Source organism: Sus scrofa, chromosome 4 (assembly GCF_000003025.6).
Source record: "Sus scrofa isolate TJ Tabasco breed Duroc chromosome 4, Sscrofa11.1, whole genome shotgun sequence".
Taxonomy (NCBI): Eukaryota; Metazoa; Chordata; class Mammalia; order Artiodactyla; family Suidae; genus Sus; species Sus scrofa.
In genome coordinates, this window is record NC_010446.5 from 36,856,389 (window position 1) to 36,875,275 (window position 18,887).

The window sequence follows — 18,887 nt, forward strand, 5'->3', positions numbered from 1 at the left end:
GGCCGGCCTCTGGGCGTCCCCGGCCCCGCGCCCGCTCTGCCTCCCAGGTGCCGGGCCTGGAGAGGCGCCCCGACGCCATTCCCTTTCCGCTCGCTCCACTCCAGCAGACGCCCAGCACCCTCGGCCCCTCGGTGGCTTTCTGGGCCCAGGGGCCCGGCGGGGCCTCCCTCCGCCAGCCCGGCCCAAAGGGCGTCCGCGGGGGGACCAGCGGCCTAATTGACGCCCGGGGGAGACCGTTAACCACCCACCCAACGACGGCACTTGGGGGAGGCGATGACCCTGCTGCAGCTGACACTGCATTGCCAGGAACCCGAATTTGGGAAGTTTCCTCCGTTCCAAGAGTAACTGGAGAAGACAAAGATAGTAAAGTTACTGTGGTCTGGAAAGCTGGAGGAAATTCAAACGCGTTAAGGCCTTTTTAAGTGTTAGAAATAATCCCTGCAGCATGTACTCTTCGTATCCTTAATATTTTAACCAGCCTCGTGGTACTGCACGTTTCCATTAATTGTTCAAATTTAAGTTTTCTCTTTAAGTGGTATTATTTTGGCACGAATTTTAAAGGCAAAGCGAGACATTTTCTTGTTTGGAAGCCTACATAACGTTGACATCTAAGAGCTCAAGATTTACTGTTGGTAAGATTTTTCCACCTTAATAAATGAAAGAATGGTTTTAATTTGTTAGCGTATTTGTATTTAATTTGTATAAGTATTTCATCTTCTGAGTTAATTACTGCTTCCCCCCCCCCTTTTTCTATGCTTTTCTTAAAGAGCACTATATCTTATTAGGAGCCTGGTTTTAAAAAATGAGTATCAAAGAGGCTTCTTTCATTCCTCTGTGAACTGTTGAATCAGTAAAATTGAATAAGTCAATAGGCATTCCATGATTCTGCATAAATAATTTTAAATTTATGTTTGAAGAACCACATTTTCTTTGAGATCAATGTCCTGGGTTGAAAATGATGAAAGGGGAAAATGACACCAGAGAAGGCACGGTGGAGGCAACTTCAAATGTGTAGATGAACAGAAAAAAAATTAGATTTTTTTTGTATGTTTAAAGCAAGCGGTCTGTAGTTTTTAGCTGGGAGAGGATATCTATGCACGCCCACTTTTGTTTCTAGCAATTTGCCTCTCAGTTTCCCAAATTCTAGAATGGTGAGACACCTAGTGGTGAAGTAGCGGAATAGAAATATTTGTTTTAACTCAAAAAAAGCGCGACCTAACTTTACCAAACGACTTGAGTGAAAACTGTTACTCAATAGAGTGATCCTCAGCGAAGGGGAAGCATTCGTGGCTGGAGGTGTAATTTGAAAACACATTCTATCTTATTAACTTAATAGTTTGAAAACAAAAATTGTCTTAAAAATATAATACAAATTATTGGAATGCAATGTTTGATCATCCTGGGGTAAGCATTGTACCAAAGAGAGCAGTGATTCTCACAACCTGAGGGGATCTAAATCAGAAGAGAACATGTGTGAGATTTACCAAAGTGGAATATAGGTGTTAAAAGGTGAAAAACACATATACTTTGCCCAGTAACAATGATCTTCTAATGATCATTATACTGTGAAGAGACTTTTTGTTTTTGTGGTTACAGTAGCAATTTTTTAAACTCAGGTTCATTTACATATTTAACTGGTGTAATTTTAGCATAAATTAATTACCTTCCCATTATACTCAACTAAAATATATCTTCCCAGGATCTTTTTAATGGAGAAGAATTGTGTACTGGGTCTGGAGAAAACTTTGAAAGAATGACAATTTTCTTAGTGTCCTTTGAATAATCTGGAGAAGTATACTATGATAACTTATCTTTTTTTCTTACTCTTTAAGATTTATTTGAAGTTTCTGAAAAGAAGGAATGCAGGGATACTGTTGAAAAGGTTAAAGAGTAAAGTATTTCTTAATGTCATTCCTTCCAAATGTAATTACTGAATCACAATTATTTAATTTGCTTGCATTCTTTATCTGAAATTTCAAGAATATTATAAAGGGTGAACTTCTGACAAATAGAAAATATTTAGAGGATGAGACATAGAAGATGAGTATAACAGGCCAAGTTTGAAATGGTGTTATCTGTGGGGCATGGGGTTCATTTTGGTTAGCTCAAGAAGAATATGTTAGTAATTTATCAGTGAGCCAAAGAGTCTTTGCAAAGGTGAAAGTCTGGGATTTCGGACTCTGAATGGTTATGAGGACTGGGTTTCTGAGACAGGCCCCTGTTATAAGTCTTAATAACATTATCCTAGAGTTGCTTAGCCAAGTTGCAGTTAAGTCTAGTGGCACCACTCATTTGACATATTTCCCAAATACATGTTTTGTTTTTAGGCTGAACCCCTGACATCTGGAAGTTCCTCAGGCCAGGGATTGAACCTGAGCCACAGCAGTAACCCAAGCCACTGCAGTGACACTGGATCCTTAACCCGCTGTGCCACAAAAGAACTCCCCAAAGACCTGTGTAAATATTAGCATATAGTTGTTTTAAGCAGCTATATTTACATCACAGAACTTTAATTAAAAGGAAATATCCAACTGATGAGATGTAAGCCAGCACAAAAAAATGGAATATTAAAATTTCAGTAATGTGCTTTACCACTATTAAAATCATAAGGTAATAAAATCATCTGAAGATAATGCCATGAGTTTTTTTTTTTTTTTCTTTTTACAGCTGCGCCTGTGACATATGAAGGTTCCCTGGCTAGGGGTTGAATTGGACTGCAACTGCAACTCGGGATCCAAGCCACATCTGTGACCTACACCGCAGCAATGCTGGATGCTTAATCCACCGAGTGAGACCAGAGTGAGGCATCCTCGCGGAGACGCTGTGGGGTCCTTAATCTGCTGAACCCACAATGGGAACTCCAGATTATTTTTCTTTTCAACTCCTGTTCCAGAAGGCACTTGTGCATGGTGCCTAGACAACGCTCCATCAGGTCACCTGTGAATATTTATATCCTGGAAATGTTCAGTTCTTATGATGTTAAAGCATTGTTTTAAGTAAGATACCTGGAGTATATTGTAGAGCAGATTTGTTTTTTAAAGTAACTTTTTTATTGCCATAAAATTTTCCATTATTATTTATGTGCATAACAAGTAATACTTGTTGATGTAAGCAGCCAGGCTATTCATTTCAAAGGAAAAATAAAATTTGTTTTCACTTTGTAGAAACAGAGATTTTGAAGATGTCAGGGAGGCACTCAGGTCAAGCTGTTGCTGGAGCAGGAAATGAGGAGGGCTCTCCTACTGTCAATGTCAAGTACTCCAGCTTCGGAGACTTCTGTTCCACATCTTCATTTCAAGACAGTGGCTACAGTGAGCTGCTAAAATCATGCAGCTTTGAGAATACAGATAAAGAATTTTTTGGAAAGAAAGCAAGAAGCTCAACATTAATCCATGAACATCCTGAAACTTCAAGTCTGGCCTTAACACATAGTTTAGAGTCTCCTATTCAACAAGAGCGATTTGTCTTCCCTAAGGAGGAAAAGGATAAAACCCCAGAACTTTGTGAAACTCCTAAAATCAGTGGGAGAACGTTTTTACCACGCAGAAGGTTGGACATATCTTTCTCTCTTCTGAAGGCAGAGTTTGAATCACAAAATAGTTCTCTCGAAAGTAGTGCAAGCCAAGTTCCTAATTTAGAAAACAAATTTCCAAGCAGTGCTTCAGCTTTTCCAAGGCGAAATAATTTTAGTTCTTTAGTCACTAGCACTTCAAAAACAGAAGAAGCGACTTCCAGCAGTCAAAAATTGAGACTCAATTTTTCTCAACAGAAGTCTTCCACGGTTGATGATTCCAAAGATAACTGTGGCCTATTTGAGGTTGAATGTATATCTCCGATTCAGGGCAATAGTTTTAAAGACTCTATCACACATGACTTTAGCGATAGCAGTCTGTGTGGTAATGATGAGAATACATATCCCGAACTTCTGGGCTCCTCCGCTGGTGGAACAACTTGTGAAACAGATGAGGACATATTTGTGACTCCAATAAGTAATCTTGTAGCAAATGTTAAATTTAATGCAAGTCAAACTGAAGCTAGACGCAATATTTCAACACCTGAAGACAGTGGTTTTAACTCGCTTTGCTTGGACAAATCAGAAGATTCCCTCTCTGACCAAGAGGGTTCTTTTCAAGACCTACTTCAGAAATATAAGGGAAATCTAAAAGCTGGGGACACCATAAAAAAGTCAAGGCGTCTAAGAAGGTTGAGAAGACTGTCTACCCTTCGGGAGCAAGGCTCACAGTCTGAGACAGAAGAAGAGAAGCAGATCAGCCACTCCGGCTCTGAAACAACACCAGCAGCTGCTTCAGATACCTCAGAGGGTCAGCCCAGCAGTGACTGTAAGGGCAGGGATTTGAGTTCAAGCTTTAAGAGTTTATCAAAAACCCCAGCCTTGCAGTTAGTGCATGAGCTCTTTATGAAAAGCAAAAGAAAGAGATTCCAGCAAAATGGTGCACGTGGACTGTTAGAAGAAAGAGACGAGGGAAAAATAGCTGCTCTACAACGTGTGCTTGCAGGACTGATTGGGAAGAAAATGGGTATAGAAAAACTGGACATCTTAACAGAATTAAAATACAGAAATTTAAGGCATATTCTTGCTATGGTTTTAGATTCCTTGACTGCAGAAAGCCTATGCAGGTAAGAAATAATTTTTTTTCTAAATAAAACTGCCTTTTATCACCTTTTTTTTAAGTTGGAAAGATTTCCTGTTTTTAAAAAAATTTTTTTTAATCTCTGGCTTAGTTACCTTATTTTTTGTTTGTTTGTTTTGTCTTTTTTACTTTTCTAGGGCTGCTCGCAGCATATGGAGGTTCCCAGGCTAGGGGTCGAATCAGAGCTGTAGCTGCCCGCCTACACCACAGCCACAGCAACGACAGATCTGAACCGCGTCTTTGACCTATACCACAGCTCACAGCAACACCAGATCCTTAACCCACTGAGCAAGGCCAGGGATCGAACCCACAACCTCATGGTTCCTAGTTGGATTCGTTAACCACTGAGCCACAACGGGAACTCCCATTAGTTACCTTATATTAAAGGTGTTTTAGTGAAAGTCTTCAGTGTCACAGAAATTTCAGTGTACTGAATGCTGCTCTTATAATAAAAGAGAAACTAAGTCACATATTTAGGAGTATTGAAGGTAGAAACTAGGGTTACAAAGACTAGAATGAGACTATGTCTCTTCTGGCAGTTTGGGGGAATGCAGGACTATCAGCAGACATGCCCCTTGGGTGTGCCATGATCAGGAAGGGGGGAAGCCTGGTGGAACAGGATTAGAGGTCAAGGTTGGAAGAGGACAAGCAGGAGAGTTAGTGAACCTCGTTTTCAGTAGGTGTGTATCAAGAGTTTGGTTCATAGAATCCTTATTCTTTTATGGCCCCTGCTTCTGTGAAGACCCTTCTTCCCCTTCCCCCCCATAAATTAAGTGTAGGTTATCATAGAGAATTGTAGAATTTCATAACTGGAAGTCTTCTGAAATATCTAGTCCTATCATGCATTTTGCAGATGAGGAAACTGAACTATAAAGAAGTGACTCAAAGAGGAATATATCCAAGTCTACCACAGCCCTCTGATTTCTAAGCCCATATTTCCCCGCAAGCTCTTATTAAGGCTTAAGGCCTTTCTAGAATGGCCTTGATCAAGAATGTATCTGGTGTAACCCAAGGAGGATAATAAGCAGATTGATAATCTACATTTGCATATGCCTTGAAAAAATGTTTAAGTGAGGAGTTCCCATCACGGCTCAGAGGAAATGAATCTGACGAGCATCCATGAGGATACAAGTTCAATCCCTGGCCTTGCTCAGGGGGTTGAGGATCCGGCACTGCCATGAGCTGTGGTGTAGATCGCAGATGTGGGGCATTGCCAAGACTGTGGGGTAGGCCAGCGGCTACAGTTGCAGTTGGACCCCAACCTGGAAACCTCCATGTGCCACAGGTGCAGCCCTAAAAAAAAGTGTTTCAATAAGATGAATTTTTTAAAAATTAAGGAGATGCTTGATATATGGGAATTTAATTTTTATGTGCTGAAATATTTGGATACAGACCAGTTAAAATAAAAACTTGGGTGACAGTTTTGGGTGCTCACTCGTGGGAGCAAATGATATTCAGTTGTATTTCTATAATTGTGTTTCTTGCCCATCTTTCTAGATTTAAAGGGCATATACTGTAGAGTGCATATATAATGTTGGCAGTGCTTATTCTTGGTAATGTGAGAGATTATAGTCAGTTGAACTAGCTGGGGCAAATACCCAATTATGTATTTCGTTTCTTCCCCACTAATGAATGGCTTTCTGCCTGTTCCTCTCCAGCTATCTGATATAAGACACATATATTGGCTTAGGGAGGGGTGATGGCTGCCAAAGTGGCCATGGTAGCTTGAAGAAGGGTAGTGTTGACAACTCAAGTATAACCTGGGCTCCCCCATAACAAGGGGCTTTTTGTCCCCCCAACCTTCTCCTGGCCTTCTTCACTTGAGTGATTTGTAAAGTTAAAGTAATAAAACAGCTGAAGGATTAGTTTTTCTGTAATAATTAATATAGTCAATGTTATTGAGAAGCAATCACTAGACATTAATTGTGTTTTTTCTTTAGCTGCTTCACTGTCATAAACTTTGGTTTATAAAATAGGAACTTTGCAGTGCTGCCCATAATATTTAATACAGTTGACCCTTGAACATCCAGGGCTTAGGGGTGCTGACCCTCTGCCGTGCAGTCTAAAGTCCTTGAATAATTTATAGTTAGCTCTCCATATAGGAAGTTCTTCCATTTCCAGGATTCAGCATCCCCAGATTCAACCAAGCAGGGGCCATGTAGTATTAACTATTGGAAAAAAATCCACGTGTAAGAGGACCCACAGAGTTCAAACCCATGTTGCTCAAGGGCCAACTTTTTGGCGTTTAGTACTTCCAGTGAAGGATTGGCTGTACTTGTGTTTATTTAATCAGAATGACAAAAATTTTTTAAATCCAGTAATAAGGGAAATTTATAAAAATCTCTTGCACTATAGGTGATAATCGTTTGGTGCATGTCATGCTCCAAATTTTTATTTTTATTTATTTATTTATTTTTTCCAAATTTTTAATCTTTGTGTCACATATAAGTAAAATCCTCTTAGTCTCCCAGTGGACTCACTTGGGTTTATATGCAATTTTGTTATTTCCTTAACCATTTATAAGATAGTAATCTATCAGTATGATGCTGGCATATTTTAATATTTTAATAGATATTCTTTCATAACTATGCAGATCAAGTTATATTTTAATGTAAAATTTTAGGTTTAAAAACAACTGTCCAAAATCTTCAAAACAAGCTTTTCTTATTGACATGTGTAAAAAGTCTTAATTCTGCAGAATATATACAATATAAGGACTGGTCTTTTCATTACAGTGTTTGGAAAGTGAGCAGAAATTGGCGTGAAATTATTGCTCAAGATAAAAAAGCAAATCAGAGGAGGAAATTTCATATCACACGACTGAAAGCAGATTCCGAGGTAATACGTATAACACTGTTCTAAAATCAGCAGTATCCCGTGTTGCTAATTTGGTTTCCCTGTGATCTTTTAACCTTTCCGTTTACTAACATTCACTCCTAAACTCTTTATTTTTTCCAAACTCCATTTCTACCCAGTTCATAATTAGAATAGACTAGCTGACATCAAGAACTTCTTACTGGGGGAGTTTGGGGTTAGCAGAGGCCAACTATTATATTTAGAATGGGTAAGCAATGAGGTCCTACTGTGTAGCACAGGGAACTATATCCAGTCTCTTGGATAGAACATGATGGAAGATAATAAAGGGAATGTGCATATATATGTACTACTGGGTCACTTTGCTGTACAGCAGAAATTGGCGTGACACTGTAAATCAACTATACTTTAATAATTAAAAAAAGAACCTCATACTGCGTTTTGTTGTTGTTGAAGTATATGTGCTGCTAGCATCAATTGAGTACCATTTGAATAGGATATGCAGGTTCTATTCATAATTAGACGTCTTTATAGCATTTTCTATCCAGCCTTTTGAGTAGGTATTACATGCCACTTGCTCAGATTACAATGGTGAACATTTTTGACATGGTCTCTTCCCTTTTAGAGCTCATACTCTGTGGGTGACACAGGTATAAACAGGTGATTATAATACAGGTATGTTAGAGGAAGCCCAGAATTAGCTGTATTGTAACATTGAAAAGTAATGTTTGACAAATGCTGGAGAGGGTGTGGAAAAAGGGAAGCCTTCTACGCTGTTGGAGAGAATGTAAGTTAGCGCAGACACTATGGAAAACAGTGTGGAGATTCCTTAAAAAAGCTAAAAATTGCCATATGATCCAGCAAGCCCACTCTTGGGCATATATTTGGACAAAACTATAAGTCAACAAGATATGTGCACTACTATGTTCATAGCAGCAGTATTCACAACAACTAAGACATGGAAGCAACCTGAATGTTTATCAACAGACTAATGGATAAAGATGTGGTACATATATATACTATAGAATACCACTCAGCCATAAAAAAGAATGGAGGCATTCCCACTGTGGCGCAGTGGGTTAAGAATCCAACTGCAGCGGTTCCAGTCACTGCAGAGGGACAGGTTTTATCTCTGGCCCATCACAGCAGGATCCCGTGTTGCTGCAGCTGCAGTGTAGGTCACAGCTGTGCCTCAGATTAAGTCCCTGGCCTGGAAACGTCTATGTGCCACAGGTGCAGCCATTAAAAAAAAAATTCCCATCATAGCTCAGTGGTAACAAACCCTGCTAGTATCCATAAGGATCCGCTTTGATCCCTGACCTTGCTCAGTGAGTTAAGGATCCGGTGTTGTCATGAGCTGCAGTGTAGGTCACAGATGTGGCTCATATCCTGCATTGCTGTGGCTGTGCTATAGGCCAGCAACTATAGCTCTGATTTGTCTCTAGCCTGGGAACTTCCATATGCCATGGGTGTGGCCATAAAAAGACAAAAAAAAAAAAAAAAAAAAAGGCCTTTTGCAACAACAGAGGTGGATACAAAGATTATCATATTAAATTAAGTCAGAAAGACAAATACCATATGATATCACTTATATCTGGAATCTAAGACATAGACACAAAGTAACTTAACTTCACAAAGCACAAAAAGACTCACAGACATAGAGAACAGACTTGTGGTTGCCATGGTGGAGGGGGAGGGAGTGGGATGGACTGGGATTTATATATATCTATATATACTAGATACAATTCAGCATCCTATGATAAACTACAATGGAAAAGAACATAAAAAGGAATATATGTATACACATATATTTATGAATCACTTTGCTGTACAACAGAAATTAACACATTGTCAATCAACTATACTTCAATTTTTTAAAAAAGGAGTGTTTGATACTTGGGAATCAAGAGAAGGAAAGAGTACATCTCAGCTCAGCCCTGAATGATGAGTTAGACAGGTAACAACAGTGTTTCAGCAGAGGGAATAGCAATATTTGAAGAACTGGAGGTGAGTGAGCCTGGCAGATTAGTACTTGTGAAGCATCTTAAACTTGTACTCCCTTGAAGATTTGCGGTCCAGCTTTGAAGTTATAAGAAAAGTCTTACAGAAGCTGATTAATTCTTCCTGGGAGCACTGCTTTGTGTAATAGGTATCTGATGACTCTGGCACCCATATTTACTGTATATTCAACTTTTAGACCTTTCTTAGGCATCAATAGCAAAGGAAATTCTGAAAGTTAAAATCCTTACTCTTGTTCTAGTAAAAAAATGTCTAATAACATAAGTAAATTTATAATTTGACTAAATGGAATAATTGAAATGAAACAGAGCATAAACAAATATGAATACCTAGATACAGTTTGGGGGTTTCTTATGTCAAGGAAATATTGGGGACTGATATTAACTAACATATTGACTTTCTATTTTATTTGAAGAAAAATTTTAGCTTCTCACCTATGATAATCCTTCACATCTTATTCATGGTTCTTGGCTACTTAACTATAGCTGTTGGCTCTGGGAACTTAGAATAGTGAAGGTGTTAATTGCCTTCTTAACATATCTTTTTAGAGTGCTGCCCTATATGCTAAGGACAAACCAAAAAAACAAATTTTTAAGCAAATGCCTATTAATATTAAACTTTTAGCTCCATGTACTCCTTCCATCCTATGCAGAAGAAACGTGGTTGTGTTGGCAAACCTTCGGGTAATTCTAAATACAATGTTCTACCCTCAGATCCTAGCCATCACTTTTTAAAAAAATCTTGGTTTCTTAAAGGATTATACTTTTTTTTTTACTTAAATTTTTTTCCAAAACCTTTTTGGCCACACCCACACCATTCAGAAATGCCCAGGCCAGAGATCAAACTCATGCTGCGGAGGTGATAACACTGTATCCTTAACCTGCTGCACCACCTGGGAACTCTGAAAGAAAAATTTTTTTTTAAAGTAGGAGTTCCTGTTGGGGCTCAGTGGTTAATGAATCCAACTAGGAACCATGAGATTGCAGGTTTGATCCCTGGCCTTGCTTAGTGGTTTAAGGATCCAATGTTGCCGTGAGCTGTGGTGTAGGTCGCAGACACAGCTTGGATCCCGTGTTGCTGTGGCTCTGGCTCCAATTGGACCCCTAGCCTGGGAATCTCCATATGCCTCAGGAATGGCCCTAGAAAAGACAAAAAAATAAAAAAATAAAAAAAAATAAAAAAAATAAAAAATAAAGTAAAAACAAGTACATGGTTTAAAACATTAAATTGGACTTCAAAGCTTCTAACAAACACTTATTCTCCTGCCTTTCCTGTTCTTGGTTCTTACCCCATTGAGGCAATCACTTCCAATTCTTTAGTTGTTTCTTCTAATATTTACCTCCATATTTCTAAATGGCATGCCTTCACTGCTATTTCTTGTTTTGTCTTGTTCTTCTTTAGAGGAACTACGTTAATTCTCTAACCTCTCACCACTGCCTGTCTACCCATCTCTCTCTCTGCAGTCCTTTCTCCTAATTTATGAATGTGATAACTATACTATTATCTATATAGTGTAGATAACTATACTATCATTTGAGAGTGAATCAGAATTAGGTGCTGACATTATTAAGACTGTGCTGAGATTGTTATGAATTTTTACAGCTGTAACATCTAGAACAAAATGATTGTACCTTTTTTCTTATGTAATGTTTTTCCTCAGAGTTAATAATTGCCCAGTTTCTTTCTTTATTTCTTTTCTCTTTTTTTGCTTAGTGTTTCTCTATACAGATCCCTGACTCATCTCCTATTATCCACCAGAACTGGAAATCTCCTCTGTGTAAGTCTGAATAAATTGGGTATTCTACCTGTTCCTTCTTTTCCTCGGAGACATCTTTCCAGATGCCCTTTGGCCTCCTATTCCTAAATGGACTGGTTGCTTTCCACCTGAACTCTTCTAATGTGTATCATTAACCAAAACAGAAAAGTTAGAAAACAAAGTCATTTGGTGGTTTTCCTCACACTTATGTAGCATCACTGGAAGCTCCTTGTGTGTAAAAATTAAAAGACACACACTAGCTCTGTGTAATAGGATCTCAATTTTATCTGCTTGCTTTTTAGCAGTAAGAATGATCATTAAAATTGGAATATTACACCTTTTCAATTGAATTTCTTTTTTAAAAAATTTACTATAGTTATTGCTGTTTTCTTATAATCATGTAAATAACAATAAGGTGATTCCACTCTCAAATTTAAATATTTTCTGGTGACATGGTGGTGACTATTATTTTGAAAAAAGTTGGTGCCCACATCCATGTGTCTTTGTCTGACTGCTTGGCCTTTAAAATGTTGAGAGATAACAGCACACATTTTAAGCTCCAGGAAGGCAGGGATTAGACGGCTTTATTCACTTGGCATTTATTCGATGTTTTATGTGTATTTGTTAAATGAATGAATGTTTCTTCTGCGGCTTCAGTTGAAATTTGCTTCAACAATATCTCTATTCATTTTTTGGTGCATGCATCATTATTGCGTTTGCCAACTGTATCGAAATCCAACGGTTGTTTCCTTTTACTGTGCTCTTGTGTCATATGCTTCTAGCCTAGGCTGTAAATCATTTATAAAATGTAACATAAAAAGATGTATTGAGTCTTTGAATATGTTCAACTGTATTCATTCTAATTTCTGAGCAAGGCCAGGGATCGAACCCACATCCTCATGGACACTATGTCAGGTTTTTTTGGTTTTTTTTTTTTTTTTTTTGTCTTCTGAGGGCCGCACCTGCGGCATATGGAGGTTCCCAGGCTAGGGGTCTAATCGGAACTGTAGCTGCTGGCCTACACCACAGCCACAGCCGCAGCCACGCCAGATCCGAGCCGCATCTGTGAATTAACACCACAGATCAGGGCAATGCCAAATCCTGGACCCACTGAGCGAAGCCAGGGATCGAACCCACAACCTCATGGTTTCTAGTCGGATTCGTTTCCACTGCGCCATGATGGGAACTCCCTATGTCAGGTTTTTAACCTGCTGAGCCATAACGGGATCTCCCATTCTAATTTCTGAAAACCAATGTTCATCCATTATACTTAGGCATATGTTGTTAAGCTGTTTTTTGCTTATTTATTTATTTATTTATTTAGGGCCTCACCTGTGACATATGGAAGTTCCCAGGCTAGGTGTTGAACCTGAGCTGCAGCTGCTGGCCTACACCACAGACACAGCAATGCGGGATCCAAGCTACATCTGCGACCCACACCACAGCTCACTGAGCGAGGCCAGGGATTGAACTGCATTCTCATGTATACTAGTTGGATTCATTTCCGCTGCACCATGATGGGAACTACATAAACTTTTTTGGTTTTGTTTGTTTTGCTTTTTAGGGCTGTGCCTGCTGCATATGGAAGTTCCCAAGCTAGGGGGCGAATCAGAGCTGCAACTGCTGGCCTATGCCACAGCCACAGCAACGAGGGATCCGAGCCACATCTGTGACCTATACTACACAGCTCACAGCAACGCCAGACTGTTAACCTACTGAGCAAGACCAGGGATCAAACCTGCATCCTCAGAGTTCCCGTCGTGGCGCAGTGGTTAACAAATCAGACTAGGAACCATGAGGTTGTGGGTTCGGTCCCTGGCCTTGCTCAGTGGCTAAAGGATCCAGTGTTTCCGTGAGCTGTGGTGTAGGTTGCATACGCGGCTCAGATCCCGTGTTGCTGTGGCTCTGGCGTAGGTTGGCTACACCTCCGATTAGACCCCTAGCCTGGGAACCTCCACCCACATGCCACAGGAGTGGCCCTAGAAAAGGCAAAAAGACAAAAAGACGAAGGAAAAAAAAAAAAAAACCTACATTCCTCATGGATACTAGTCAGGTTCTTAACCTACTGAGCCACGGTGGGAACTCTGTTGTTAAACTGTTAATCACATAATTTTTCATGGCCAGTTGCCTCATTTCCTATACTCACCCTACTGTCAGTTCCCGTGCTTTAGCTCTTCCCCTTTGCCACGAGTGACCCACTCGTGGCAAAGGAAGACTACTGAGGGAGAGGAAACATGATTATAGCTGGACACTTGAGGAAATTCACCTGTAGTACATTTTATTTTGATAATTGGTTAAGAATACCGATTTTTTTTTTAAGCTTACTATTCCTAACCTTAACAAAATTGAAGGCTGTAAGGATTGCGTCTTGAAAATATTTCTTGGCTAAATATTTGAGTTATGTGGAAATTCAGTTGAAACAAGAGACTTTTTACTTCTTTTCAAATATCAAAGCTGTATAAAATTCAGGTGTAAAAATTAAGTCTTTACGAGTATTTGATATCTGTAAAAACCAGCCAAGTAAATTAGATTTCATAGTCTAACCAGGCCCATTATTCTTCTGACATGAGGCTAAGGTAAGAAACCTTCAAAGAATTCCTTGGTGTCCCATAGCAAACTTTGGAAAGATTCACCTCTCTTAGACCTTGTCTTAAAAGGGGGCTTGTCAACTCCAATCTGTGGGCCAAGTCCTGTTCCTCACCTGTAATTTTAAAGTCAGTTTTATAGGAGCACAGTCCTGCTCTTTCTCTATATCTGTGTTTGCTAAAAAAAAACAATTGAGTAACTTGCAACTCTCTGGCCCTCCTCAGGAAAAGTTCACAAACCTATGTCTCAAATAGAAAAATAACTAGTCATGCGAACTTCAAGCTAGATTTATCATTTAAATTTTTTTCTTTTTACATTTCTTTGATTTTTAAATGCTAGATGAGAAAAAAAACAGTTTCTAAAAAGGAGTCATTCAGAGAGAAAATTCCAGGGGTGGAAAGTCACTTCCAAACATTTAAATACATGTGCATCAGAAAGCTGTCCTGGAAATTGTGATATTTCAGTGTGGACCCCTCTTGTCTTTCCCCACAGGGGGCTGTATTAAATGTTGAGGATGCTGCCACTCGGCTCCATCTTTTAAATCGAGCGGCTTTAAGGTCTGTGCAAGCACAGGCTAGGACACCAGGTTTTCAGAAAGAACAAGTTTCAACGTTTTCTCCTTGGGGAGACGTTTTGACACCTATAGCAAGCTCTTCTGTTACTCACCTAAATAGTAAACAGGAGGAATATGTTAAGGTGAGTATTTATCATAAGTTATTAGAAAGAAATATTTACAGAGTTTAAAATAAAGCAGTTCTCTAAGTGAAACAGGAAGATTTAGTGTGTGTGCTCTTGCCACAGGTTGCCAAAACACTTTTTATTGATGAAGCATTAAAACCTTGCCCAAGGTGCCAATCCCCTGCTAAGTACCAGCCTTATAAGAGAAGGGGACTATGTAGCCGCACAGCCTGTGGTTTTGACTTTTGTGTGTTATGTTTGTGCGCTTATCATGGGTCTGAAGAATGTAGCAGAGGAGCAGCAAAGCCAAGAAACAGAAAAGATGCTCTTCCAGGAAGTGCCCAGAGTAAGCGGAATTTAAAACGCCTCTAAAGACTTTCAGTGTAAAAGAAGCATTGCCCCTAGGCAACATGTCGTTTGTCTGACTTAAGATTATGAATATTTTGAAAGCATGCAAGTCTTCCCATCAATGGCAGATGATGATTTAGTTCCTATTTTGTATATAGTATGATCCATGTCATTGTATGTTTTCTTTGAAGTAGTGAGTTTTGAAAAGAATCTCATTTTACTATGTCATTTTTACTCATTTTAATAACTTAGTGTTTTTAAATAAAGAATTTTCAGTGTTATGTATGTATTTAACTGTTTAATGTAACATTTAAAACGTGTACATTTCATCACTATGTGTTGAAATGTTCTTTCACTTTTCAAAAATAGTTTGCCCAGTAATATTAAAAAATTTGAAACTTGAGACAGATGGCCTTATAGGTTTCAAAATTTTTGAATATTTGACTGAAATGAAATACAAATAAAATGTTTTCAGAAGTTCTGTTGAATTTACTCTATCATCTCAATCTTTCTCTTAATTTACTGAGTATCATATTTGAGCAGACTTCTGGATAAATAAAATTTACCTACTATTGATAACTAAGAAGATGTAAAAAGTAAATTATTAGCTATATGTGGTTATTCACAATGAGAGTCTTAGCTAATAAATCCCCATAAGGCAACACATAAATAAGCTCTTGTACCTTACTACACATGAATTTTTCAGTAGTACAATGCAGGGATCTGGAATCCTATTGTTTTGTGTATGGCAATCACACTGCCCTCTCAGTGGGTCGCATTTGTCATCTTGTGGTTACCCAGTCCATTTAGTGTAATTACTTCATTTCACTCTGGTGATGAAAAAGTAGATTTTGCCACATTTAGTTGTAGACATCAGTAATCTACATGTGTTCCCCTTTACTGCATGTACTATTAAAAAATGGAAGTTCAGGTTTTAAAAAAACTTTTCCGCTTTAAATTGGGTTGAGTATTATAATAAAGTTGGTATGAGTGAATTAGTGTAAGGACCTGATACCACATATTTAAATGGGTTTATAATAAACATAAAACTTCCTGAAGACAAGATCAGAGTACGAATTCAAAAATTAATTAAGCTAATTCCAAACTTACTGGGAGGTTTTACATTTTTGATGAAGTCAGGAGGTAGGTAGGTTAACTAAAAGAAAATCGCATGGCATTCATGAATAACTTGATTAAACAAAGTCTCTAGCTATCCAGAAAATAATCATTGCTAGCCTAATTATTGTAAATTATTATGTATTATAGTAACGGCTGGCGGAATTACGCTGGCTGTTATGTTCCAGTAGCATTCTGTGCTTCTTCCTCTGTTGTGGCACTTAGTTCACTTTATTTAAATTATCTCTGATTTACTTTCCCCATGAGACTGTAAGCTCTGTGAAGGTCTAGACTGTGTCTTATTTCATTTAAGTATCATTGCATTCCCTAGCACCTAGCTTGTTGCCAGGCAACTAGCAAGTGCTCAATAAATATGTATTGAATGAGGTGGTTTTTTGGTTTGTTTTTTTTAGTGCTACCAGTGTTACTTTTTATCCAAGTAAACTGTTATAATGCTATCCTAAAAATTTGTTAATTTTTTAATGTTTGATTTCAATGATTAATGCTTGATTACACAAAAAATGGAATCTAAATGATTCCTTAAATTGCTTTAAAGCATGTAATCAGTAGATTTAATTGGTCTACTCTTTGTTTTCGCTGATTTTTCTTTCAACTACTCAAGGTGTAATGGAAGGAACACTAGGCCAGAGTACCTGGGCTGGTCTCCTGAACTTCTTACTTGTGCCCTCATGCAAGTCATTTATTGATTCTGAGTAATTTTGTTAACTGTTAATAAGGAAAGTTAAAAGAAATGATATATTGTTACGTCACTCTGAGTGTTGCACCAATTGGTGTATGTGAGTACAATAAAATGAAATAGCATTTGTGGAGATAGAACATATGGTCTCCAAATCATTAACACTATGCTGAATGAAACTGTAAAGCCAACCTCTGACCTGCCTGTGAAAATATCTGGTGAAAAAAAGGTTTCGGGTGAGTTCGCATCATGGCTCAGTGGAAATGAATTTGACTAGTATCCATGAGGACACAGATTCAATCCCTGGCTTGCTCAGTGGGTTAATGGTCTGGCGTTGCCATGAACTGTGTAGTGTAGGTCGCAGACATGGCTTAGATCTCGCATTGCTCTGGCTGTGGCATAGGCCAGCAGCGACAGCTCCATTTCTACTCCTAGCCTGGGAACCTACATATGCCACAGGTGTGGCCCTAAAAAGGCAAAAACAACCAAAAAAAAAGTTTCAACAAACCATTCATTGAGCATTTGCTGAGGACAGGTACTGCTCTAAGTCCTTTACATGAGTTAGCTCATTTATTCCTCAAAGCAACTATACATGCAATTATTATCATTTCTTTTGCAACTGTATATGCAATTATTATCATTCTTTTTTTATATCAGGAAACCAACAATCAGGTTAAATAATCTAAGATCACACAGATAGCCAGAGGGAAGAGTCAGGATTCTAGCCAAGGTAGTCTGCCACTTGTGTGTGACAAAACTCTCTGCAGACCCATTGTTGGTAATGCATAAAGTTACCATATCTCATATGGAAGATTGTTTTGCCATTTAAGAAAAATCTATTGGTATACTGGGAAAAAAATAATTCTAATTTTGAACAATTCTGGCTGAATGGAGTATTGCCTTAGCTCATGAGTGGCTTAAATAACTTATATCATTTGATAAACTAAATGAATTACATGAATACACTATTATCTGAGAGCTCAGTTCCAGAGAAAGGCCACTGCCCCTACCCCAAGGTCTTTGTAATCTAAAGACACAAGACATGAAGACCAGAATTTAACTATTACCACATTCCAGTAATGGCTACATTCTTATAGGTTTGGCTTATTGGGTGAGAGAAAGAAGAAAAAGCTCACAAAAATTTATTGATGGGACTATTCTGTTCCTCAGAAGACTTCCAAACAGGAGGGATAATTAAATTTAGCGCTTCACTCTTGTATTTTGTTTCATTTCTTAATGAAGACATAAGGAAGAAAAGAATGAGTATTAACTATGGGGAAAACCAAGAAGTGCTTCACCTTCTACTGATTCAGGATGAGAACCTCTCTCTTTTCCCACTGGTGTGCCCCTTGCAGCCTTGCTAGCTAATGGGCAAGAGCATTCTTTCTATTTGACCTCTACACAATTCCAGGAAGGACAGATATTTCCTTTTTCTGACACCCTAGTTTGGAACAAATAGTGATAAACTTGTGAGAATATAAAATGAAACAACATTTTAAGAGCTACCTGATCCTTTTATTTTGGCATTTCTATGAGCAAAAATAATAGATTTTAAAATTTAATCCAACTATTTAAAGACTTAATAATGTCTTATGGATTTCTTAGCAATAATTTAAAGGTAGAAGTACTATTGAGAAAACATTTTTCGATACTTACGCATCACTGTAAAACTAAGTTTTTCAGATTACCTTTGCTTAATTTGTGACACAAAGCAAAACTATCAAATTTATGATGCAAACATTTACTGAATATATTCTATATTTTATGTCTTATGTTTCTGCTCTGAATTAAGTTATGGGATTATTTTAAGTTGTGTTTCTTAAAGTGGTGTAATATATATAGAAAATGCTTTAAATATCTGAAAACATGGAAATACCCATTATTGCTTCTGTGTGTAAATATTTCAAAGCTCACTCTAAGCATTCCACAAGGAGGCGCCAAAGACTCATTTATGGTGAGTTTGGCGCCCCTTCAAAAAAAGTGAATTTAGCTTTTATGTATTTGACATTGATGTGCTCTGACATTGCCAGATATGGGAAATGTTCCTTGAGTTAGTTTTTAAAGTGTGTATAGAATAAATTTTGGTACAGTTATTACTAAGAGTGGTAATTAAAATATTTTAGCTGGCTTGCAAGAGTGGCTAGGATGACTTTTAACAGAACACCTTGTTGGCAGCCGGGTCTGTACCTTGGCCATCTGTGTTCACTTGCCCAATGGCTCT

General features: G+C 38.3%; 1 protein-coding gene across 1 annotated transcript; it reads left to right on the forward strand.

Moving 5' to 3' along the window:
• On the forward strand, positions 274–16,365 carry FBXO43 (F-box protein 43). Its single transcript, XM_001925334.3, has 6 exons — positions 274–341; positions 562–632; positions 3,165–4,638; positions 7,388–7,490; positions 14,320–14,523; positions 14,629–16,365. The coding sequence occupies exons 1-6, from the start codon at positions 274–276 to the stop codon at positions 14,875–14,877; spliced, it is 2,169 nt and encodes a 722-aa protein (XP_001925369.1). The 3' UTR covers positions 14,878–16,365.

Bases quoted from the DNA above. Each gene is read 5' to 3' on its own strand.
- FBXO43 (XM_001925334.3), top strand. From the start codon at position 274: ATGACCCTGCTGCAGCTGACACTGCATTGCCAGGAACCCGAATTTGGG. The intron at 342-561 runs GTAACTGGAGAA...CGAATTTTAAAG, and splicing joins AAGTTTCCTCCGTTCCAAGA to GCAAAGCGAGACATTTTCTT. The intron at 7,491-14,319 runs GTAATACGTATA...CTTTCCCCACAG, and splicing joins GACTGAAAGCAGATTCCGAG to GGGGCTGTATTAAATGTTGA.